Raw genomic sequence first — 19270 nt, 5'->3', positions numbered from 1 at the left:
TATTCCTGATGTCATTTCAACAAGATTTACCACGTTCTACAAGTACCCCAGAACCTGACGTTCCTGTAAACTCTCCAAACAACAGTTCCAGTAGTACAGTCGATCATCTTCGCATACGCAAGTAGTGATTTCAAATAGAAAGAGGCCGCGTCATTTCTTTGTAGTTACGTATTAGCCTAAACTATTCCAGATATGTACAAACTGTATCTGATTATTTATCCCCCTATATAAAAGGATAGATATAACCCTTGACTATGTTTTTATTTATGTAAAAAAAAACGCCATTCTTACAAACAAGTTCTCATATCTTTATTTCAAGAGTTTTCCAATTAAGTGTGCCTTATTACTGACAGGCGGTGCGCGTCTGGTTCTTCAAACATTTTCTCTCAACATTTTGTGACGAGAATATGGCATTGTAAAAGCAACGGTTAGATATGGATATCACTCGCGAGCAGCATTGGCTCAACCTTCGTCAATGTTCGTTAGTTTCCGTGTGTTGAACATTCACTCGATCATGAAAGGCCGACATCTCCGTAGGCAAAAGCAGTGTATAAATAAACCAACTTGACCTACTAACTATCCGAACCGCTAAACGAAACCTGAAATCCAAACAACATATTTATCTCGTACACAAAGTAAAATAGTAAATATATAAAAAAAAAATACACAATAATTCACAACTAAGAGTAGTAGTGAGACCAGCTGACATCTGTCCAAATAGCTATCAGAGGCTGGAATGGAGACAGATGTTTCGATCTAACTGCAAATAGGAACGGACGAAAAAGCCACAAAAACAACAACAAAAACATTTGTGGTGAAAATATGTGGCTTCATAGGCCCACGTATGACTATGACATGACTTTACGGCACAAACACTCTTCTACAAAGCGAACGATGACGAAAATAATTTACTGTTTTGGACTGAACGAAAAAAGGCGGGATAGCCTACTACCTGGTGTCATAAATAACATAACATTATCCTTATTATAATCTGATAAAACTTAGTAATTATCCATAAATATGGAATTAACTATTGAAAAACGCTTAATATCGAGATTAAGCGTTTTTTAATAATTACTTAGTTTTATGAATTTTCCAATTTTCCAGATTTTACAGGGATTCTGTTGTAGCCTATCTTTATGATAACTTAAATTTTATGTTCATTCTAAGACGTAGGCTAGTATCACTTTAAACGGAGATCGCAATAGTTCAAAGAATAGTTCCGGTTGTTTCCGTACCAAGAACGCAATTTTTATTTCTTGGAAATGAAATAGGTCAGCATTTTCCGTAAAGCTGAATCGGTAATGAATGGCGAATTTTGTTGTGTCTCTTTGGGCGAGACTCATTATTTCCGGCATTTCACATTTACTTTTGAAGTGATAGAAATTTTGCTACCATGCTTTATTATAGCCGTGACTATCGGTTTTCCAATTATACATTTAATTATCAGTTTGAATCCATATGGTACAAAGATTTTGTTTTCAATGTCTTTTTTTTTTTACAAACACTTGGTGTCCTGAACTACCAGCTTCTAAAATTTCAATTACCACAATCACGTGACAATTTGGACATAGTTCCGGTAAATAATGGTTACCATAGTGCAGAGTGCTAACGTAACTTTCAAGATAGGCCGTTGTATGTCAAAGCTACATGCAGTAGGCCTAGGTATGTCATCCAGTTTGTTAATCTATTTGTATTAAGTGGTAAAGTTCTGCATAATTTATATGCAAACAATGCGGCTCATGGTAAGGGAAATCGGCTGTGTTCGTAGAGTAGGATAAACCCATTAGTTTAAGACTGCAGTCTTAGTTCGCTCAGATGAGAAAGGACAATACAGTGGAGTGGTGAGTTTTTCCCTTTTCCGCACAGCAAGTTAAGCCCATCACTCGACTGCATTGTTAGTTGTAGAATCTCCAGTAATGTCTTCATGAACTCATTAATGGTTCACCTCGGTATAGATAACAAACATTGTGCCAAATTTGCCTATTTTGTTACGGTGAAAATTCTCCAAAAACTAGCGTTAAAAGTAACTTTTTATGCCTGGCCCAAAACGTACCGAAATCCCAATCGTTCTATGAATCTATTTTGTTAACATAATCCTGCGGTAATCAATATTTACAGCTTAGTTTATGTCAACATGATATTTATCCATATACGGTATATAGGCCTATGCACAGGCTTATGTCCGAAATTATATTGGTTGACCTAAAAGCTGGGTCACAGAATATAATTGATCGGAATTGCCTGCACACTGACCAACAGGGCATGTAAAAAACGCTAAATGCTCCCGTAACACTCGCAATTTTGCTTAAAGGCTTGCCGATATTATCGGCATTGAATATCGGCATTGAAAAATCATCAAGTATCCGCCGGACTTCTGATCACTTGTGTTGTTCAAAAATAGATCAACGTATGATTTAACGTTTCCTTGACCACATATTCTGTTCCAATGGTTACAAAATTAATGGTCTGGACTTGAATCGCGTGAATGAATTGGCTGGGTATACATCGATTCTATTTTTAGAACGTATTCAAGTCGCCATCTTGTGTTCGGTCTAACAGTTAACAATCGAATATCTGTGAATAAGAGGTTAAAGTTCGACTGTATTATAGGACTTTGGCAGGTTGTTTACATTTATTTTGTCTCTAATGTCCGTATAATATAACCGATCGTATATTGTTGTTTAAGAGTTGAGCGCTTTGCGAACATGAGGAAATCTTCTTCCAGGGTAAGTTTTATGTCTCTAATGCTCCAATTAGTTACCACAATCAGCTGAATATTATGTATTATAGTATTCATTGTATAGTATTGGATACATCCTGTTATAATGAGCAGTTACAACTGTTATTATAAACCTATGTATTATTTCTAGTCCATCTGTCAAACTCATTGCATGTTTACACAGAAACTGTATGAACGTATTATTCAAATGATGGTTCTCTCTAAGCCGTGTCAATCTGTATTCCTCGTAATATCCAACAAAAGAACAGAGTATTTAATTTAGAAAGTGCCAAGGTCAGTAAGTTACACAATGCTTTACAACCTTGAGGTCCGATCTTGACACATTCTCCATGTTAGATAATATACCAACTTCACGTCCAGCTGGGAGTGGTGTTTCTATAGTTTTTAACGTGGGGTAATTTTGAAATTTAATAATGAAGCGCTTTGTAGTCTGGCATAAAATCTGTTGACAATTATAATTTAAGATATATTCTCCGACATGAAGTGATCGCAGGAAAAACCTAAGAGAATATCACGAAATAATAAGAATTTATAGGGGGAAGATTGGTGCAATCGATCAAAGATCGAAAAAGGAAAGAAAGAAAAAGGTTGAAAACCCCTGCAATTAGGTGACGGGGTCGAGTAGGTGGATTTACACCACCAGATATGTAAGAGCTCATTGTTGATAAATTGAGGCCGGGGCAGCATAATATAAGGTTTTTAATTCATTTAGGCCTTATAAACATTTTGATCCTGAAATACACAAGATCATAAAATCATCATCATAGTAGGCCTATCTTTAAATATAAGTGCATTGTTTGCAAATAGATTACGTTTTACTTTTTTTGATAACATGAAGCTCTTCCCCAAAATAGATTTATTATATGGGACTGTCAGGCCTACTGCATACACGTACATCTATATAATTGAATTGAAATGTTTCCTGAATTTTAAACCGTATTCATGAGAATTTTGCCCGAAAAACATGACTTCGGGGGTGCCATTCATGTATTTGATAGAGATAGCTCGACAGTCGACCAAGATCATATTTATCATCATGTTCCCCTGTCAGTGACATGCGACCTTGGAAAAGACATTTGTTATCTTGCTGTGTGTTGAATTAATTATCTGCTGGGCATTTTATCGGTTATGGAAACGTCTCTCCGCGTGGAATAAGACGACAAAATGACATTCAGATCTAAGGACAGACATGAAACGAATAACTGAATTATTGACGCTCAAGATAATTTAAAATAAGATTTCAATTTCATTTCTCGTTTTGTTTTCTAAAATGTTTCGTTACCATTCAGTGGCTGCTTCAACAGCTTTATAGTTATGCATCTCATTGAAGGTGTAATTTCTCAACTTAAAGGGAAAGGTATATGTAACACATAAGACTATGGTTGGTTCATAACATTTATTCTTGGTCATCTGTCTACAGGTTACAACATCTAACTAATAGGTTACAACATCTAGGTTATCTCAGTCATGTGGTCAAGAGGACAAACCACCTTCCTAGCTGTCAATTTGGGAACTGATCATCTACGTGATCTTTCAGCATGAGGATCATCCTTCTTTTTGATTGGTTAAAACCAAATATAAATATTTCAGCATTAGGATAATCCTCATTTCTGATTTGTTATAGCCTAATCTAGAAATCTGATTGGCGGATAGGACTTCTTGCATTTTGGTTGTTGATTGGCTAGGTCTCTGACAATGAGAACGCCGACATTGCCTTGTCCCAGAAACACAAAGTATAATCTTGTTTGTATAAGTTAATTTAGCTGCGCTTAGAACAAAGAGGGATAAGTGTCAGGGCCGCAAGGAGTTAATAACTTTAGACAATAGAAGTTTGATCAAGGTATTAATTGGCTTTCAATGTAAACTATTAGCACCTGCCCTTATCCATCCTAATGATACATTGTGTAACATATACGCTTTTTTTGCAAGTCGAAAATTTTTAAAATGTATCCCAAATAGTTAATTTTTTAACGCCAAAACCTGCGTAATAGATTATGCGCAACCTTTTTTGCAAGCTGTAAGAAAGCTATAGTACGGATTTAAGTAAAATAAACGCCTAATTGTAGAGAATTAGAGAATTCGGTTTTTTAAAGATTTCAACAAAATATAATGAGCCATTACAAAGCCAATCATACTGTTTAATTAACAATTAGTACTCTCAGTTTTAATTAAACCTTTTAAAACAAATTCAGTTTGATCAAGTAGATAGGCCTACATAGTTTTTGATTTTTTAAATTAAGCCTATTGAAATTGGTTGAAAAGGGAGACAAACCCATAGGCTTGCTGATAAAAAAAATTTTGTAGGCCTATTGGTATTCAATGATTATAAATTAAAGAACATTACCGACAATACATATACCACTCTAATGTCTGGAATTACAATAACCATCGAACAGACAATTGAGTGAAAATGGAAGTGTATAGGCCTACTCCAATGCCAATAATAACTTCGTTTAAGGACCAGGGTAGATAACACTATTGAATGAATACAGACCACAACTAATATGTTCATTAATTCTTCAATGGCATATTAGAAGCACAAGTTATACCGTGCACCTAATTTTACACTACCTATGATAGGCTCTGGTTCTTACAATACAATACTGCCCAGAGGTCATTTCCCTTCAAGCTAGAGCAAGGCAGTAATATGTCCAATTCATAAGGCAGGCTCATCACAAGAACCGAAAAATTATCGTGGCATCAGTTATAAGCAAAGTGTTCACAAGAATTTTAAATGCCAGACTAACAAAATGGTGTAATATAAACAATAAATACAAAGTGGCACAGGGTGGCTACAGAAAAGGATACAGCACTATTGATCAAGTTTTCACATTACATTCTTTAGTACAAAAGTATCTGACTAAATCGAAAGGTCGCTTCTATTGTATATTTGTCGATTTTAGTACAGCTTTTGATGGCATACAGCACCACCTTTTGCAATATGTTTTGCTAAAAAAAAAGCATAGCTGGAAATGTTTTTAATGTCATAAAATCTATGTATAGCCAGCTACAATCTTGTATACAGACAAATAGGTCACAAGTCTCCGATTATTTTGCATGCACGATAGGAACGAAACAAGGATGTATCCTTAGTCCATTGCTATTCACAATATATCTTAATGAATTAATCGAATCTTTAAATGCATACCAGTGTCAAGGTATTTTTGTCAATAACCAAATAGACAATATTGTATCTTTGTTATATGCCGATGATATAGTAGCTGACACAGTTGGGAGGTTACAGGCTCAAATAAATTGCAAAATAGTCTTTGCAAGACGTAAGGAATGAAAATTAATCTCAAGAAAACTAAGGTTGTTGTATTTAGACGTGGTGGTATACTTAAGGCAAATGAGCATTGGTATTTAGATGATAAGGAGATTGAAACTGTAAATCATTATAAATATTAAGGGGTATTTTTTACACCAACATTATATTAGGACGATTCATTATCCCAACAGACAAGGAAAGCTTCGGGAATGGTTATTTCTTTTGTAAACAGGTATAACGTTAGTATCAAAGATGTCTTATTTTTATATGACAGGATGATTTTGCCTATATTATGTTATGGGGCAGCAGTGTGGGGATGCGAACGTAAGGATGCAATAGAAAAATGTCAACTCAGATTTCTCAAGGCAATACTACACGTAAGCTCATCCACTAGTAACCATGCTGTTTATGGCGAACTTGGCCGATTCCCTTTACACATTTATTTTTTCTGTAATGTCATCCAATATTGGTTAAAAAATAATATATTTACCTGATTCAAGATACCCAAAGGCATGCTATGATATGCTGTTACAGCTTCATAACGCTGGAAGGACAACATGGGCTTCGCAAGTCAGCAATTTATTGAATGTATATGGGTATGGCTATGTATGGGATCAACAAGGTGTTACTAATGTTAAAGGTTTCTTATATTCGTTTAAACAAAGATTACAAGATTGTTGTAAACAGGAATGGTCAGATATCATACATGATAGCCCAAAGTTAGAAAATTATAGTTTAATTAAGACTAATCTAGAATAAGAGTTATATCTTAAGGTAGTCAGAAATAAAAGTCATAGAATATCGCTTACTAAATTCAGATGTTCAAACCATGACCTTGCAATTGAAACTGGTAGGTGGCAAAATAAAGATAAGAATAACAGAATATGTGTATATTGTAAAAATCACCAAGTTATAGTGATTGAAGACGAAATCCACTCATTAATAGAATGTAAATTGTATGATAATATAAGAAATGAATTACTTCCTGATGTCAAAGTGTATTTAAGCAGGGGAGAATCTAGGGTAAATGTCTTTAAATATGTTATGTCTAACCAAACTTGTATGAATAATTTAGCATCGTTTTTGTATAAATCCTATATAGTCAGAAAGAGTTATCCTTAGTTTTGAATATTTATTATTATAATTATTGTACATAACGTTTTGTTGGATTTGTATATAACATATTTCTTCATATTTAAAGTTATTGTTTTATATTGTGAAATTTGTACTTTGGCTGGAGGCCTTATTTACTGACATAAACATTACATTACATTAACGATTCGAAACGTTAAACGAAACCCGAAATCCAAAACAACATTTGTTGGTTTCAGGTTCGACATTTTTTGACAAACAGCTAATCAGTAAGGCAAGGTCTTGGTCTGCGATTTTTTTCGCCAAGAAGAGTCTTGCCGCAGTTTTGCTGGCCGGCTAAGGGCACACACGAGGAGACAAATAATGGATGGTGACACTCTGTCTTGCGATACACGCGAGATTTTACTCAAGATTGCGGAGTCGGCGACAAAAATCGGCGATCAAGACTGTTCGTGTGTCTGCACCCAAATAGTGTCCACATCTCACCGGCGAAATTTAGGCCTTCAAATTCATGTGTTTTTGAAAGTTAAAATGACGACTCGTCTTTTCAAAAGACTTTGCCCTATTTTGAGAGTGCCTAGATTGAGGTATTCTCGAAGGATTTGTGCTATTTTTGTACATTTCTACTACTTTAGAAGACTTATTTAGGCCAAATCAGTCCCCGAAAATGGCGAATCTGCCCCTACTTGGTTTCAGCTAATGAACTTTTTACACGAGGAAGTAGGTAGGCCTATTTCATTATGAAAGTGGTATAAGGAGCCTAGAAGAGTAAGAATGCCCCGCGTGACACAACGCTCGCCATTGTTGCTCAACATTAACAACAAACAAGAAGGCAAAAACAAAAAAAATCGAATGACTTCTGTCAATTTAAATAGTTAAAGATAGCTTGTCAGGCAAGGTAATATACGCCCAATGGCAGTTTTGACTTTTATACGCCCACACATTAATGTGGGCGTATATAGTCGTCGCCTCTGTCTGTCCGTCCGTCCGTCCCTCTGTCTGTCTATCCACAATTGTTTCTTGATGGATTTTGACGAATAGGATGAACCCTATTGAAAATCAGACGAATCGGAAAATATTTACCATGAGTTATTGCCCTTGTTCTTGAATTGTTTGTGGACACGATAGAGAGCTGGTTTCTTGACGGATTTTGACGAAACTTGGTGTGAGTGTTTGTAATCATCCAAGGATGAACCCCATTGAAAATCAGACAAATCGAAAAAAATCGAAAAATATTTACTATGAGTTATTGCCTTTGTTCTTGAATTGTTTGTGGACACGATAGAGAGCTGGCTTCTTGATGGATTTGGACGAAACTTGGTGTGAGTGTTTTAATCACCCAACTGTCTTAACACAAAGATTTGCCACTTGCTGTCACTCAAAAGATTCAATTCTATATGGATTAGAAGAAACTTGACATGTTAAATTAATCCCACTTGAATAAATAAGCTGTAAACAAAACCCATGAAATATGAAAATTTCACTCTCAGAACCATTCATTTACTGATAACTCTTGTCAACCTCCCGGACAATTTAAATAACCTGCCATTACAAATCAGGGCGTATTAAAAACGACACTCTTTCGGCCATTTAAATGAAACATGACCCCCCTCCCCCACCTAATGGTGTCGGTTCTGTTCCATGTGGAGGTTCTATAGGTGTTGTAGGCACTTGTTCGAACTTACGGAAGTACTTTCTTGCATCGATAAAAACATTATATACCTAATTTCTCATTTTATAAAAATGTGATGTTCAATATGTTGCCGAAACTCAAAACGCGTTGAGTACTCGTCTTAGCGGTCATCGCTTCGATATACTCCATAAGAAAGAATGACCGATTGCAAATCATTTCAATTTACCCAATCATTCCATTGAAGATCTTCTAGTTATGCCTATAGAAAAAGTACCTGTCTCGACACTGATCAAACCAAAAACCAAGCGAGTTTTTGGATAGACCAACTACAAACAGTCATACCTAACGGCCTAAATATCCAATATGACAACAAAATCACACCTTTCATTGCCACTACAATACTACAGCTAAAAATGTCTCTGTCATTGTCAAACGCTTTTATAATGAGCTCCAAGATGAATTTCCAAACGTTTATAAATAGGCCTACTAAACGTCACTGCATATAAAAGAAATAAAAACTTTAGTAATGTATTGGTTCATGGTAGATTAGAACCCCTTTAATAAACTCCCATAAACAATTGCATTGGAATTTGAGTTAAATATATTTTTTCTTGTAATCTCTCCAGAAGTAATAATCTATGAATAATCTTCAGTAAAACATATTCTGTTTGAATTGAAATAGTTTTCATGTTGAAATCCATAGTCTCTACTTGTCATAGAGGCCAGTGCTTCTATATATAGGAGAGTATGTTCTATAACACCTAGGCCTATAACCAAAGAGTGTGAGGGCCATGTATAGGCCTGCATTTAAGTTTCTTCCCCCATTGATAAAGTTTCAAGTCATAAAATAGGACGGTTAGAATAATATAATAAGATACAATGTCCTTAGTTTATAAGTTATGTAAATATATTAGTTAGTTCACTGCTTTGTTTGTGATGGTAGGTCTAGATATTGGGGGCTTTGAAAAATATATTGGCGTCTTCCATTATTTTTGATTCACAGATTTCAAGGCATGTGAGTTATCTTGACTTGTAAATAAAAAAATAATACAAGTTCAATTACCGGTTTAGTACTAAAATAAAACGGTGCCATGGTTCCTCCGACAGAGTCCGACACTCGAACAAGACATTTTAGACTTGATATTCGCGAATTGAAAAGCACGTTTTTATCACGCAGGCTGCAATAAAAAGTTGGAATGTTTTCATTACGTATGAAGAATTTAAACGAAACAATAAATAAATCATTCTTCAACATCTATCGTATGTCATTTGACAGCAAACGTTTAGCTATCCCACTGTGACGAGTCTATAAATAAAATAGACGTCATTGGCCTAGTCAGGGCCTAGTTTATATCTTTTTTAAATATGTTCGTTGTACAGCGACATCTGTCGTCATGATTCGGCATGTATCTGGAGAAATGTTTCGGAAGATTTGTTATTGAATATTTGTATTTGAACATTTGTTAGTAGAGTTTTGTTTTGCATTTGGAGCTAGATTTGTATTTGTAGATTTGTAGGCCTATTTGAGAATATTTTGGCAAGAATTCTATAAATTCAATAATTTGAAAACCGAATATTTATCGAAGAATGTTCATTTTCAGTACAAATTATGATTTTTGTATACAAATGTCAAATTGCAATGACAAATGTTCAAAAAAAAAGGTACAAACTAAGAGATAAGAATTTAGAATTAAGAGTGAAATAGCAATGAAGAACATTGAATAAAAAGCCATTCCGCCTTCCATAGGTTTTTGTCTGTCATTAGTCTGAGACGTTTGCAATTTTATTTGAATTCAGTGGAGTGAGCCTATGCAGGCTATATACATGCTCAGCTAAGCTTAACCAGTTCTCTCGTCTGCGATGTAGTCTTGTAATGATATATATGTATATTTTCCCGACATTTTATCTATAACGGATACATTGCTTTATTTACTTGCTTAGCGTATATAATCTATGACAACTGTAAATTATGTTAATGACCTTACATTCGTAACTAAATAATTTGATAAAATCCCAGTTTTTAACCTTTTTATAACTGTTCCATTTTTAATAAACACCTATCACCCCTTAATATCGACTATTGACTAGTCCAACAAGTTCACTGTTATAAAACCAAAATTGATGTGGACTGGTGAATTGACATGCCATCCACGTTGGTTCTTTATGAAATTCACTGAAATTGTTGCAATACCTTGCCAACATGTCAGAAAAAGTTATTCAAGTGACTCCAACCTCTATTCAACAGGACAGCTTATTGCCGGGGAAGAATGATAAGGCAAAGACGAATGGAAATTATGTTCACTATGATGCCACAAGAAGTCATACCGCTGCTATCACCGTTGGAAGATCCCACTCCATGGTGGAACAAAAAGCTTCATGTATTACTATAAAAAATATACAATACAGTGTCAATGTTAAAACAAAACCATGTTGTGGTCAAACCACAGAGAAATCCATTTTAAAAAACATCAAGTGAGTATGAATTCATTTACCATAAAGTACATCTTGGACGGTAAGGTTATTTTATAAAATTTACTTAAATAATTATAGCGTCAGTGAGTGAATTATTTTAGATTCACAAAATTATCCTGTATCGTCAACGGCCGAGGATATTCGCCACCGGGGTGGCAAACATTTATTCGCCACCCTCATTTAAAACTTTAATTTCTCTGAAGACTGACATTATTAGCTGTTAAGGCTATAGTGTTACATGCATTATAATGTTTTTTTATATTCATTAGAAACGCTTATTTGCAATTCCTTTCAAGAAAATGTACGAAAATAACACCTACTTATAATTGATAATCGCTGTCCCATTGGATGGTGTTAAGTCAATTTGGCCACCACTTTTTTGAATCACTTCTATGAAATTTAGTCTCATATTTATGTCACCTACAAACCTTGCGTGGCTCTGTTTTTTTTTTTTTTTTTTGAGGCCCGGAAGCGTTTTTTCTCGACATTTTCCGGCGGATTTAAGGATTTTTTATATAGTGTGTAGGAGATCCCACCCTTTGAAGATTTTTAGAATCGGATTCCCAAAAAACGCGAATTCCCGACATTCCCTATTAGTTTAAGAAAGCTGGAGCAAAAGCTGAGGGTGGTAAAAAAGACTTTAGAGTGGTTAACAAGAATTGTCGGTGGTACACAAGAATCGTCAGGGGTAAACAATATGTGAGGGTGGTGAACAAGAGCTGGAAGTGGTAAACAAGAACTGCGGGTGGTGAACAGGAACGGAGGGTGGTAAACTAGACCTACGAGTGGTAAAGAAAGACCGAGGGTGGTAAACAAGAGCTGAGGACAGTAAATAAGATTTTTGGGGTAGTAAACGGGAGCTGGGTTAATGAATAACATCTAGGGTGGTAAAAGAGAGCCAAGAGTGGTTAACAAAATTCGAGAGTGGTTAACAACAACAAGAGCTTCGGCTGGTGAAGAAGAGCTTAAGGTGGTTAACAAAAGTTGAAGTTGGCAAACAAGAATTGTGAGTGGTAAACAAGTATTGGGGTAGTAAACAATAGCTGAGGGTGGTGAACAAGAGCTGGAAGTGGTAAACAAGATCTGCGGGTGGTAAACCGGAACGGAGGGTGGCAAACTAGACCTGCTGGTGGTAAACAAAAACCGAGGGTAGCGAACAGAGCTGAGGGTGGTAAACAAGATTAGGTTGGTAAACAAGAATTGTGGCTGTTAAACTAGACCTACGGGTGGTAAACAACAGCTAGGGTGGTAAAACTAAACCCAGGGTGGTGAACAATAGCTGAGGGTGGTAAACAAGAGCTGGGGATGGTGAACAACAACAACTAAGTAGGTGAACAAGAGCTTAGGGTGACAAACACAAATTGTCGGTGTTACACAAGTATTGTGGGTGGTGAACTAGACCTGGGGGTGGTGAACAACAGCTATGTTAATGAAACAAGAGCTGAGTGTGGTAAACAAGAATTATGAGTGGTAAACAAGTGTTGAGGGTGGTAAACAAGTATCGAGGGTGGTAAACGACAGCTAGGTTAATGAAACAAGAGCTGAGAGTGGTAAACAAGTATTGAGGGTGGTAAACAACAGCTAGGTTAATGAAAAACAACTAGGGTGGTAACAAAGAGTTGGGGTGGTAAACACAAACTAAAGGTGGTATACAAGAAATGATGGTGGTGAACAACAGGTAGGGTGGTGAACAAGAGCTGAGGGTGGTAACCAAGAACCCATGGTGGTGAACAGGAACTAGTGAACAAGAGCTTATGGTGGACAAGAGTTTAGGGTGGTAAATAAGAATTGTGGGTGGTTAACAGGAACAAGAACTGTGAGTGGTTAACAAGAACAAGTATTTTGGATGGTAAACAAGAGCTGGGGTGGTAAACAGGAATTGTTGGTGGTTAACAAGAACTTACTTCCTTCAGCTCTTGTTTACCATCCCCAATTCTTGTTTACCACCCTTACACATTACTTACCACCCGTTAGTATTGTGTATTACCGTACGCCTTATTACCACCCTTGCACATTTACTTACCACCCGTCAGTATGGTTTATTATCGTACGCCTTATTACCACCCTTACACATTACTTACCACCCGTCAGTATTGTGTATTACCGTACGCCTTATTACCACCTTTACAAATTACTTACCACCTGTCAGTTTTGTGTATTACCGTACGCCTTATTACCACCCTTACACATTACTTACCACCCGTCATTATGGTTTATTATCGTACGCCTTATTACCACCCGTACACATTACTTACCTTAAACCTTATTACTTCAAATACATATTTCCACCCACCCCAATGCAGTGTATTTACCACCCACATACATTACTTACACATTCGCGATGGCTCCAACCATGGATTGATATTCTTTGGATTTTTCAACTCGATTTCCCCTTGTCGATGTTTGGGATGGAAAATACGTCTAGGATAAATGTGACACAATTTGGACACGCGCCTGCTTTGTCCTTTTTTTTACCATTTACACATCTTCATCAACCTTTTTTATTACTTACGTAAAGATCCCCCGACAGTTGGAAATCGAAAATAAGAGTAGGCTAATGTCGCTGTCCTGACAAAATTTCACTCATTGCACACTGCATGGCGTTTGCCCATCCTCAGTAGCCTATACAGGTGCAGAAATAGGACGTAAAACTTTATTTTATTTCATTTTTTTTTTCTACGGATTTCTTATACAAACGTATGATGCTAAATTTCATAGCAACACTATCATGACCATTTGAGATGTATGCTAATTTGGTGTAAACAAAATGGCGGAATTTCTACTTTCGTTTCATTGTAAGAAATTCAATTTATATTAACACGATCTTGTCTGAACCTGACATATATGTCACTGAAAGAAACAATTATATCAAAAAGGCTGACATTTCATGAATTTTTAGAGATTTTTTCTGCCACCCGGATGGCGAATAGTCAAATGAATGGACGTGGACTATTCGCCACCCGGGTGGCGAATATCCACGGCCATCGTCAACACCAAATTAAATAGGCTAGTAGATCTACTGATAAAAGTGCTTTATCATATATAAGCTTATTCTTTCAGTTTTATTCAGGGTTAGCCGATTTAAATAAAGTGATTTAAATCATTGATTTGAATAAAAAAAATGGATTATAATACAAATTAATCATTGACTGTATAGTATAATGAACAGAAAGTATTATTATTAGATATTCAGACTAACATATAGGCTTAGTTAGTATAGTCCTACACTAGTTTATCATTGAATAGTTAAATGTACAGTTTCCTAAAAATTTCAGGGGACAGATTTTAAAATATTATAGATCATCAATATACACAGCTCCTAGTCATGTTCTGGATACTTTATCATACCTACTAATATAGCACACAAGGTGCTACTCCTAGTGAGCCCACCTGATGTGCGCGCCTGATAAAGGGGTAATCTTTGCCCAACAGGAGATTGAACCCATGACCTCATGGTTAGCGAGGAAGCACCATACTCTATTAGCCACCATAGGTCCCTTGAACTGATCAGAAAGACTACATAAACAATGATTTTAAATTGAACTAATATTTCAGTTGAATTACAGACACTAGTTTACATCTTTGCCATAACATTATAATGCAGAGGAGCTAATTGACACATTTTGGCTAAAAAATCCAATTTAAATGTAAAAAAAAACTATATATTATTTTGAAAGAAAACTTTATTTAAAGGAGCCAAGTAAGGCTACCGGTTTAGTTAGGAATAAATCCCCATGAAATTTATTCAAACTGTTAGTGCCAGTAAGAACCAAACATTGATTACAAAATTTGCCAATCATTTTTGTATGAATTGAATTATAAATCCAAAATGATGCTGAGAGCCTTCAATTGTTTTTGGGTGGATATGAATGCCAACCAATAAAAAATTTACACTGTGGAGACTTTTAACATTAAACATAGAACACAGTTCTATGCATGAAATGAATCATTATTTCACAATAAATTTAAAATGTAAGATCATTATTATATATTTATGGACCTAAAAACATTATCAGACAAATTGTGACGTGGCAAAAAAATTCAATTCTAACTCTAATGTTGAATTTTTCAGTGGCATATTTCGTCCTGGCATGAATGCCATTCTTGGACCAACAGGCAGTGGAAAATCTTCGTAAGTATTTAGCATCAGTTTGGAAGCATGGGTGGTTTTGTATAGGGCTGAAAGAGGTATTAATGATATACTGTTGACATATGCCCATGCTGTACTGACCATCCTCTGCAGTACATGTTAGTTGAAGATACTCTGTCCAGTGAATATTCAACCACAATAATTTCATTGCCAATGTATATATTGTTTTTTTTTTTATCAATAGTGTGAATTGGAATTAAGTATTAATATATATAGAGGGGGTATTCCTTGCTTCATAATCTTTTTAAAGTAGTACAATTTTCAGTCATATGATTGTGGACAATTTGTAAAAAAAAAAGTTTGTGTCTTGATTGGTAAATGATGGCATCAACAAGAATATATTTTTTTAAACATTAAGGATACTTATAATTTATTATAGAGCTCTTGATGTGTTAGCAGGACGTAAAGATCCAGCTGGGTTAAAAGGTGAACTGTTAATAGATGGAGGTCCACCACCTGATAATTTTAAATGTATGGTTGGCTATGTTGTTCAGGTAATAACAAGCTTAGATCTTCAACAGCATTCTTATCTTCTCATAAGACAATTCATTTTTCCATTGTTGTTTGTCATAATGCAACTTTTAGGGCTATCTTGGTCAGTTGTTGGAGAAAAATCATTAGAGATTTGAATGGACCATGATAACAGATTTTGTTCTATTTGACCAGGATGATGTAGTAATGGGTACACTTACAGTCCGAGAGAATTTTGCCTTTTCTGCCAGTTTACGATTACCAAAAACAGTAACAAAGCAAGAAAGAGATGAACGAATTGATCAAGTCATACAAGAATTAGGATTAAGTGAATGTGCTGACACAAAGGTAAAGATCATTTTTATACGCTGGGCGTATATAGCCGTCGTCTCGTCTCGTCTTCGTCCCCGTCCTCGTTCTCGTCTCGTCCTCGTCTCTATGTCTGTCCACAATGTCCACAATTGTTTGTGGACAGGATACAGAGCTGGTTTCTTGATGGATTTTGATGAAACTTGGTGTAAGTGTTTGTAATCACCCAAGGATGAACCCTATTGAAAATCTGATGAATCGAAAAATATTTACTATGAGTTATTGCCTTTGTTCTTGAATTGTTTGTGGACACGATAGAGAGCTGGTTTCTTGATAGATTTTGTCGAAACTTGGTGTGAGTGTTTGTAATCACCCAAGGATGAACCCTATTGAAAATCAGACGAATTGAAAATTATTTACTATGAGTTATTGCTATGTGGGCGTGTTACAATGACATCGCTAGTTTGTTTCTTTATGAGGATTTTTGTCATTGTCACTAGGATAATAGGTTCAATGCTTTTTGACTGGATTGTAGTGCTGTCCAATGGTAATGGTAATGGTTATTAGATAAAATTCTCATCTAGTCTGTTTTAGATTTTATCTGAATGTGTAATTAATTCATCTCTTATAATATTATTTAAGGTTGGTAATGAATTTATACGTGGTGTGTCTGGTGGAGAGAGAAAACGATGTAATATTGGTATGGAATTAATTATCTCCCCTCCTGTTTTATTTCTTGATGAACCAACTACTGGTCTTGATGCCAGTACAGCTAATGCTGTCATGTTACTACTGAAAAGGTACTGTTATTTCCATTCTTTTTATCATGAAATATTCACTTTGATATTGAAGAAACAGGAACAGAACAGGAGTTCTGGCACAGTTCACATAACTATCTCAGAAAAGAGGCTGGCTCGGAACTTTACATAGTGAAAGAAAGTGTAGTACCCCCAATGGAAAAGTTTGTGGCCCCTCACCTAATGTTTCCTAGAATTGCCACTGTGTAGGATTTGTATATTTCATTTGTTACAATGTTTTATTTCAGATTAGCATTAAAAGGAAGAACAATAATATTTTCTATTCATCAACCACGTTTTTCTATATATAGACTATTTGATAGTTTGATGTTATTATCATCAGGAGAAGTTGTATATCATGGTCCATCTGCTGATGCTCTAGATTACTTTAAATCCATAGGTATATTATTGTGCTATCTACTTTAGGGTATGCCCGCCTTGTCTATGACAATCTGGGTTTGTTAACAGACTGTCCTCTTTAGAGATATCATTTATTTACTTAAAGATGGGTTTACTTATTTTTTAATGTCAAATTCAGCAAACTATTTGATTAATTGGTGTTTCTAATGAAGTATCATGTATTCTTAATCATATCTGTTATATCATTATGTTCTTATTGCTTATGATTAAGAGTTTTAACCAATCATTAAAGTCCATATATGCATAGTCTGGATAAACAAAAAAAGACCTTTTTTGATTGGTCACTCATTGGAATTCTGCTGGCTATTTTCTTCTGATTTAGCTAATTATAAATTAATTATGGATGTGAGACAAACTTGTATTTTTCCAAGTTATTAGAACACCTCTACTTTCTATTCATAAAAGTAATAGCATTTTCATTTTCATGAATAAAAATAAGGGAACCCATTTTTAAGGCTGTAAGACTGTTTAAAGCCTTTGAATGTTGATAATTGTAATCTTTGATAATGTAAATGTCCCTTCCTAAACATTTTTGAAATGTAAGGTTCAAATTAAACTGATATTTGTATGTATGTTGAAAATATTAATTTAATCTTTTGAATTGCTTAGTGAGTTAAATGATTGTCAAAAAACCTTTTCTAAGATGAGTAATGATTTAAAGGGACAGATTTGACCAATCTCACTCTAGTCTCAGAAACAAACTATGAGCCTTCAAGTGTCTCCAGAATTATCCATGTTTGAAAGTTATAAAGACTTGATGTTTTTCCTTGAGACTCTTCCATATATAGAAGTGAAATGAAGACAATAGCTTACTAAACAATAATAATTGTAGGTTATGAATGTGAAGAACATAATAATCCTCCTGATTTTTTCCTGGATATAATCAATGGAGACTCTTCAGCTGTTATTAGTATGGAAGCTTTAGAAGATAGTGCTAAACATGGTAAGCTTTCATCTTGTCTCTTGGCCTTTCTGCTCTTATATGATGGTATTATTGAACGCATATTCAATATATCTTTAATAATATTCCATTATAATTAATGACAATTCCTTCAAAGAACAATGCTTTAAAAAAAAAAAAGTAGTGATGGCAAAATAGGATAAGTAAAACGTAAGAGTGATTTATTATTAAAAGTCATTGAAACAACATAAGAATATGGCCCACATTGTGTTCCATAGATTTTTTTGATCGGAATCTGCAGTTTTATCACAAGACTTTGTTCATTGGACTACATTCCAGCAGACGACATTCGGAATTCCGATTACAGCTTTGGATTATAAGGAAATTTGGCCAATAAAAAAATTGTGATATATGGTAATAGTTGAAATCCGCCATTTTGTATTTGTCAAAGTATACATTAATACTTTTTATACGCCCACATGGAAATGTGGATGTATATTGCTGTCGCCCCTGTCCATCGGTCCGTCCGTTGGTCCGTCTACATTTCTTGTAGGTGCGATAGAGGCTACAGTTATTAAACAATCTTGATGAAACTTGGTATGCATGTATGTATTCATGAGACCTCGGTCAAGTTTGAAATTGGTAATGATCAGATGAACGGTTCCATAGTCATTGCCCTTGGCTTAAAAAGAAACGCGTCAAATTTGGCTTGTAGGCACGATAGAGACTACAGTTTTTATCTGATCTTGATGAAACTTGGTATGCATGTATATATTGATGAGATTTCAGTTAAGTTCGAAATTAGTAATAATCGGGTGAACAATTTGAGAGTTATTGCCCTTGACTTATTAAAAATGTGTCAAATTTGGCTTGTAGGCACGATAGAGACTACAGGTTTTATCCAATCTTGATGAAACTTGGTATGTATGTATGTATTGATGGGATCTCGGTCATGTTCGAAAGTGGTATTATCGGATGAATCGTTTCAGAGGTATTGCCCTTGACTTTGATAAA

The 19270-nt window shown here is 35.2% G+C and overlaps 1 protein-coding gene across 1 annotated transcript in view; it reads left to right on the top strand.

The window, feature by feature from the left end:
- Positions 1-11092: 11092 nt before the first annotated feature.
- LOTGIDRAFT_141832 (hypothetical protein) overlaps positions 11093-19270 on the top strand; it is a gene marked incomplete at both ends in the record, with an annotated part of 28808 nt that continues 20630 nt past the window's right edge. The window contains 7 exons of the mRNA XM_009051462.1: positions 11093-11208; positions 15281-15340; positions 15738-15852; positions 16025-16177; positions 16781-16943; positions 17189-17335; positions 18188-18258. Coding sequence (XP_009049710.1) covers positions 11093-11208; positions 15281-15340; positions 15738-15852; positions 16025-16177; positions 16781-16943; positions 17189-17335; positions 18188-18258 — 825 coding nt within the window. The remainder of the gene's footprint in view (positions 11209-15280; positions 15341-15737; positions 15853-16024; positions 16178-16780; positions 16944-17188; positions 17336-18187; positions 18259-19270) is intronic.

Source organism: Lottia gigantea (genome assembly GCF_000327385.1).
Source record: "Lottia gigantea unplaced genomic scaffold LOTGIsca_168, whole genome shotgun sequence".
In the NCBI taxonomy this organism is placed as follows: Eukaryota; Metazoa; Mollusca; class Gastropoda; family Lottiidae; genus Lottia; species Lottia gigantea.
Note: the sequence above shows the minus strand (reverse complement) of the source record. Positions and strands in the feature narration are given on the sequence as shown.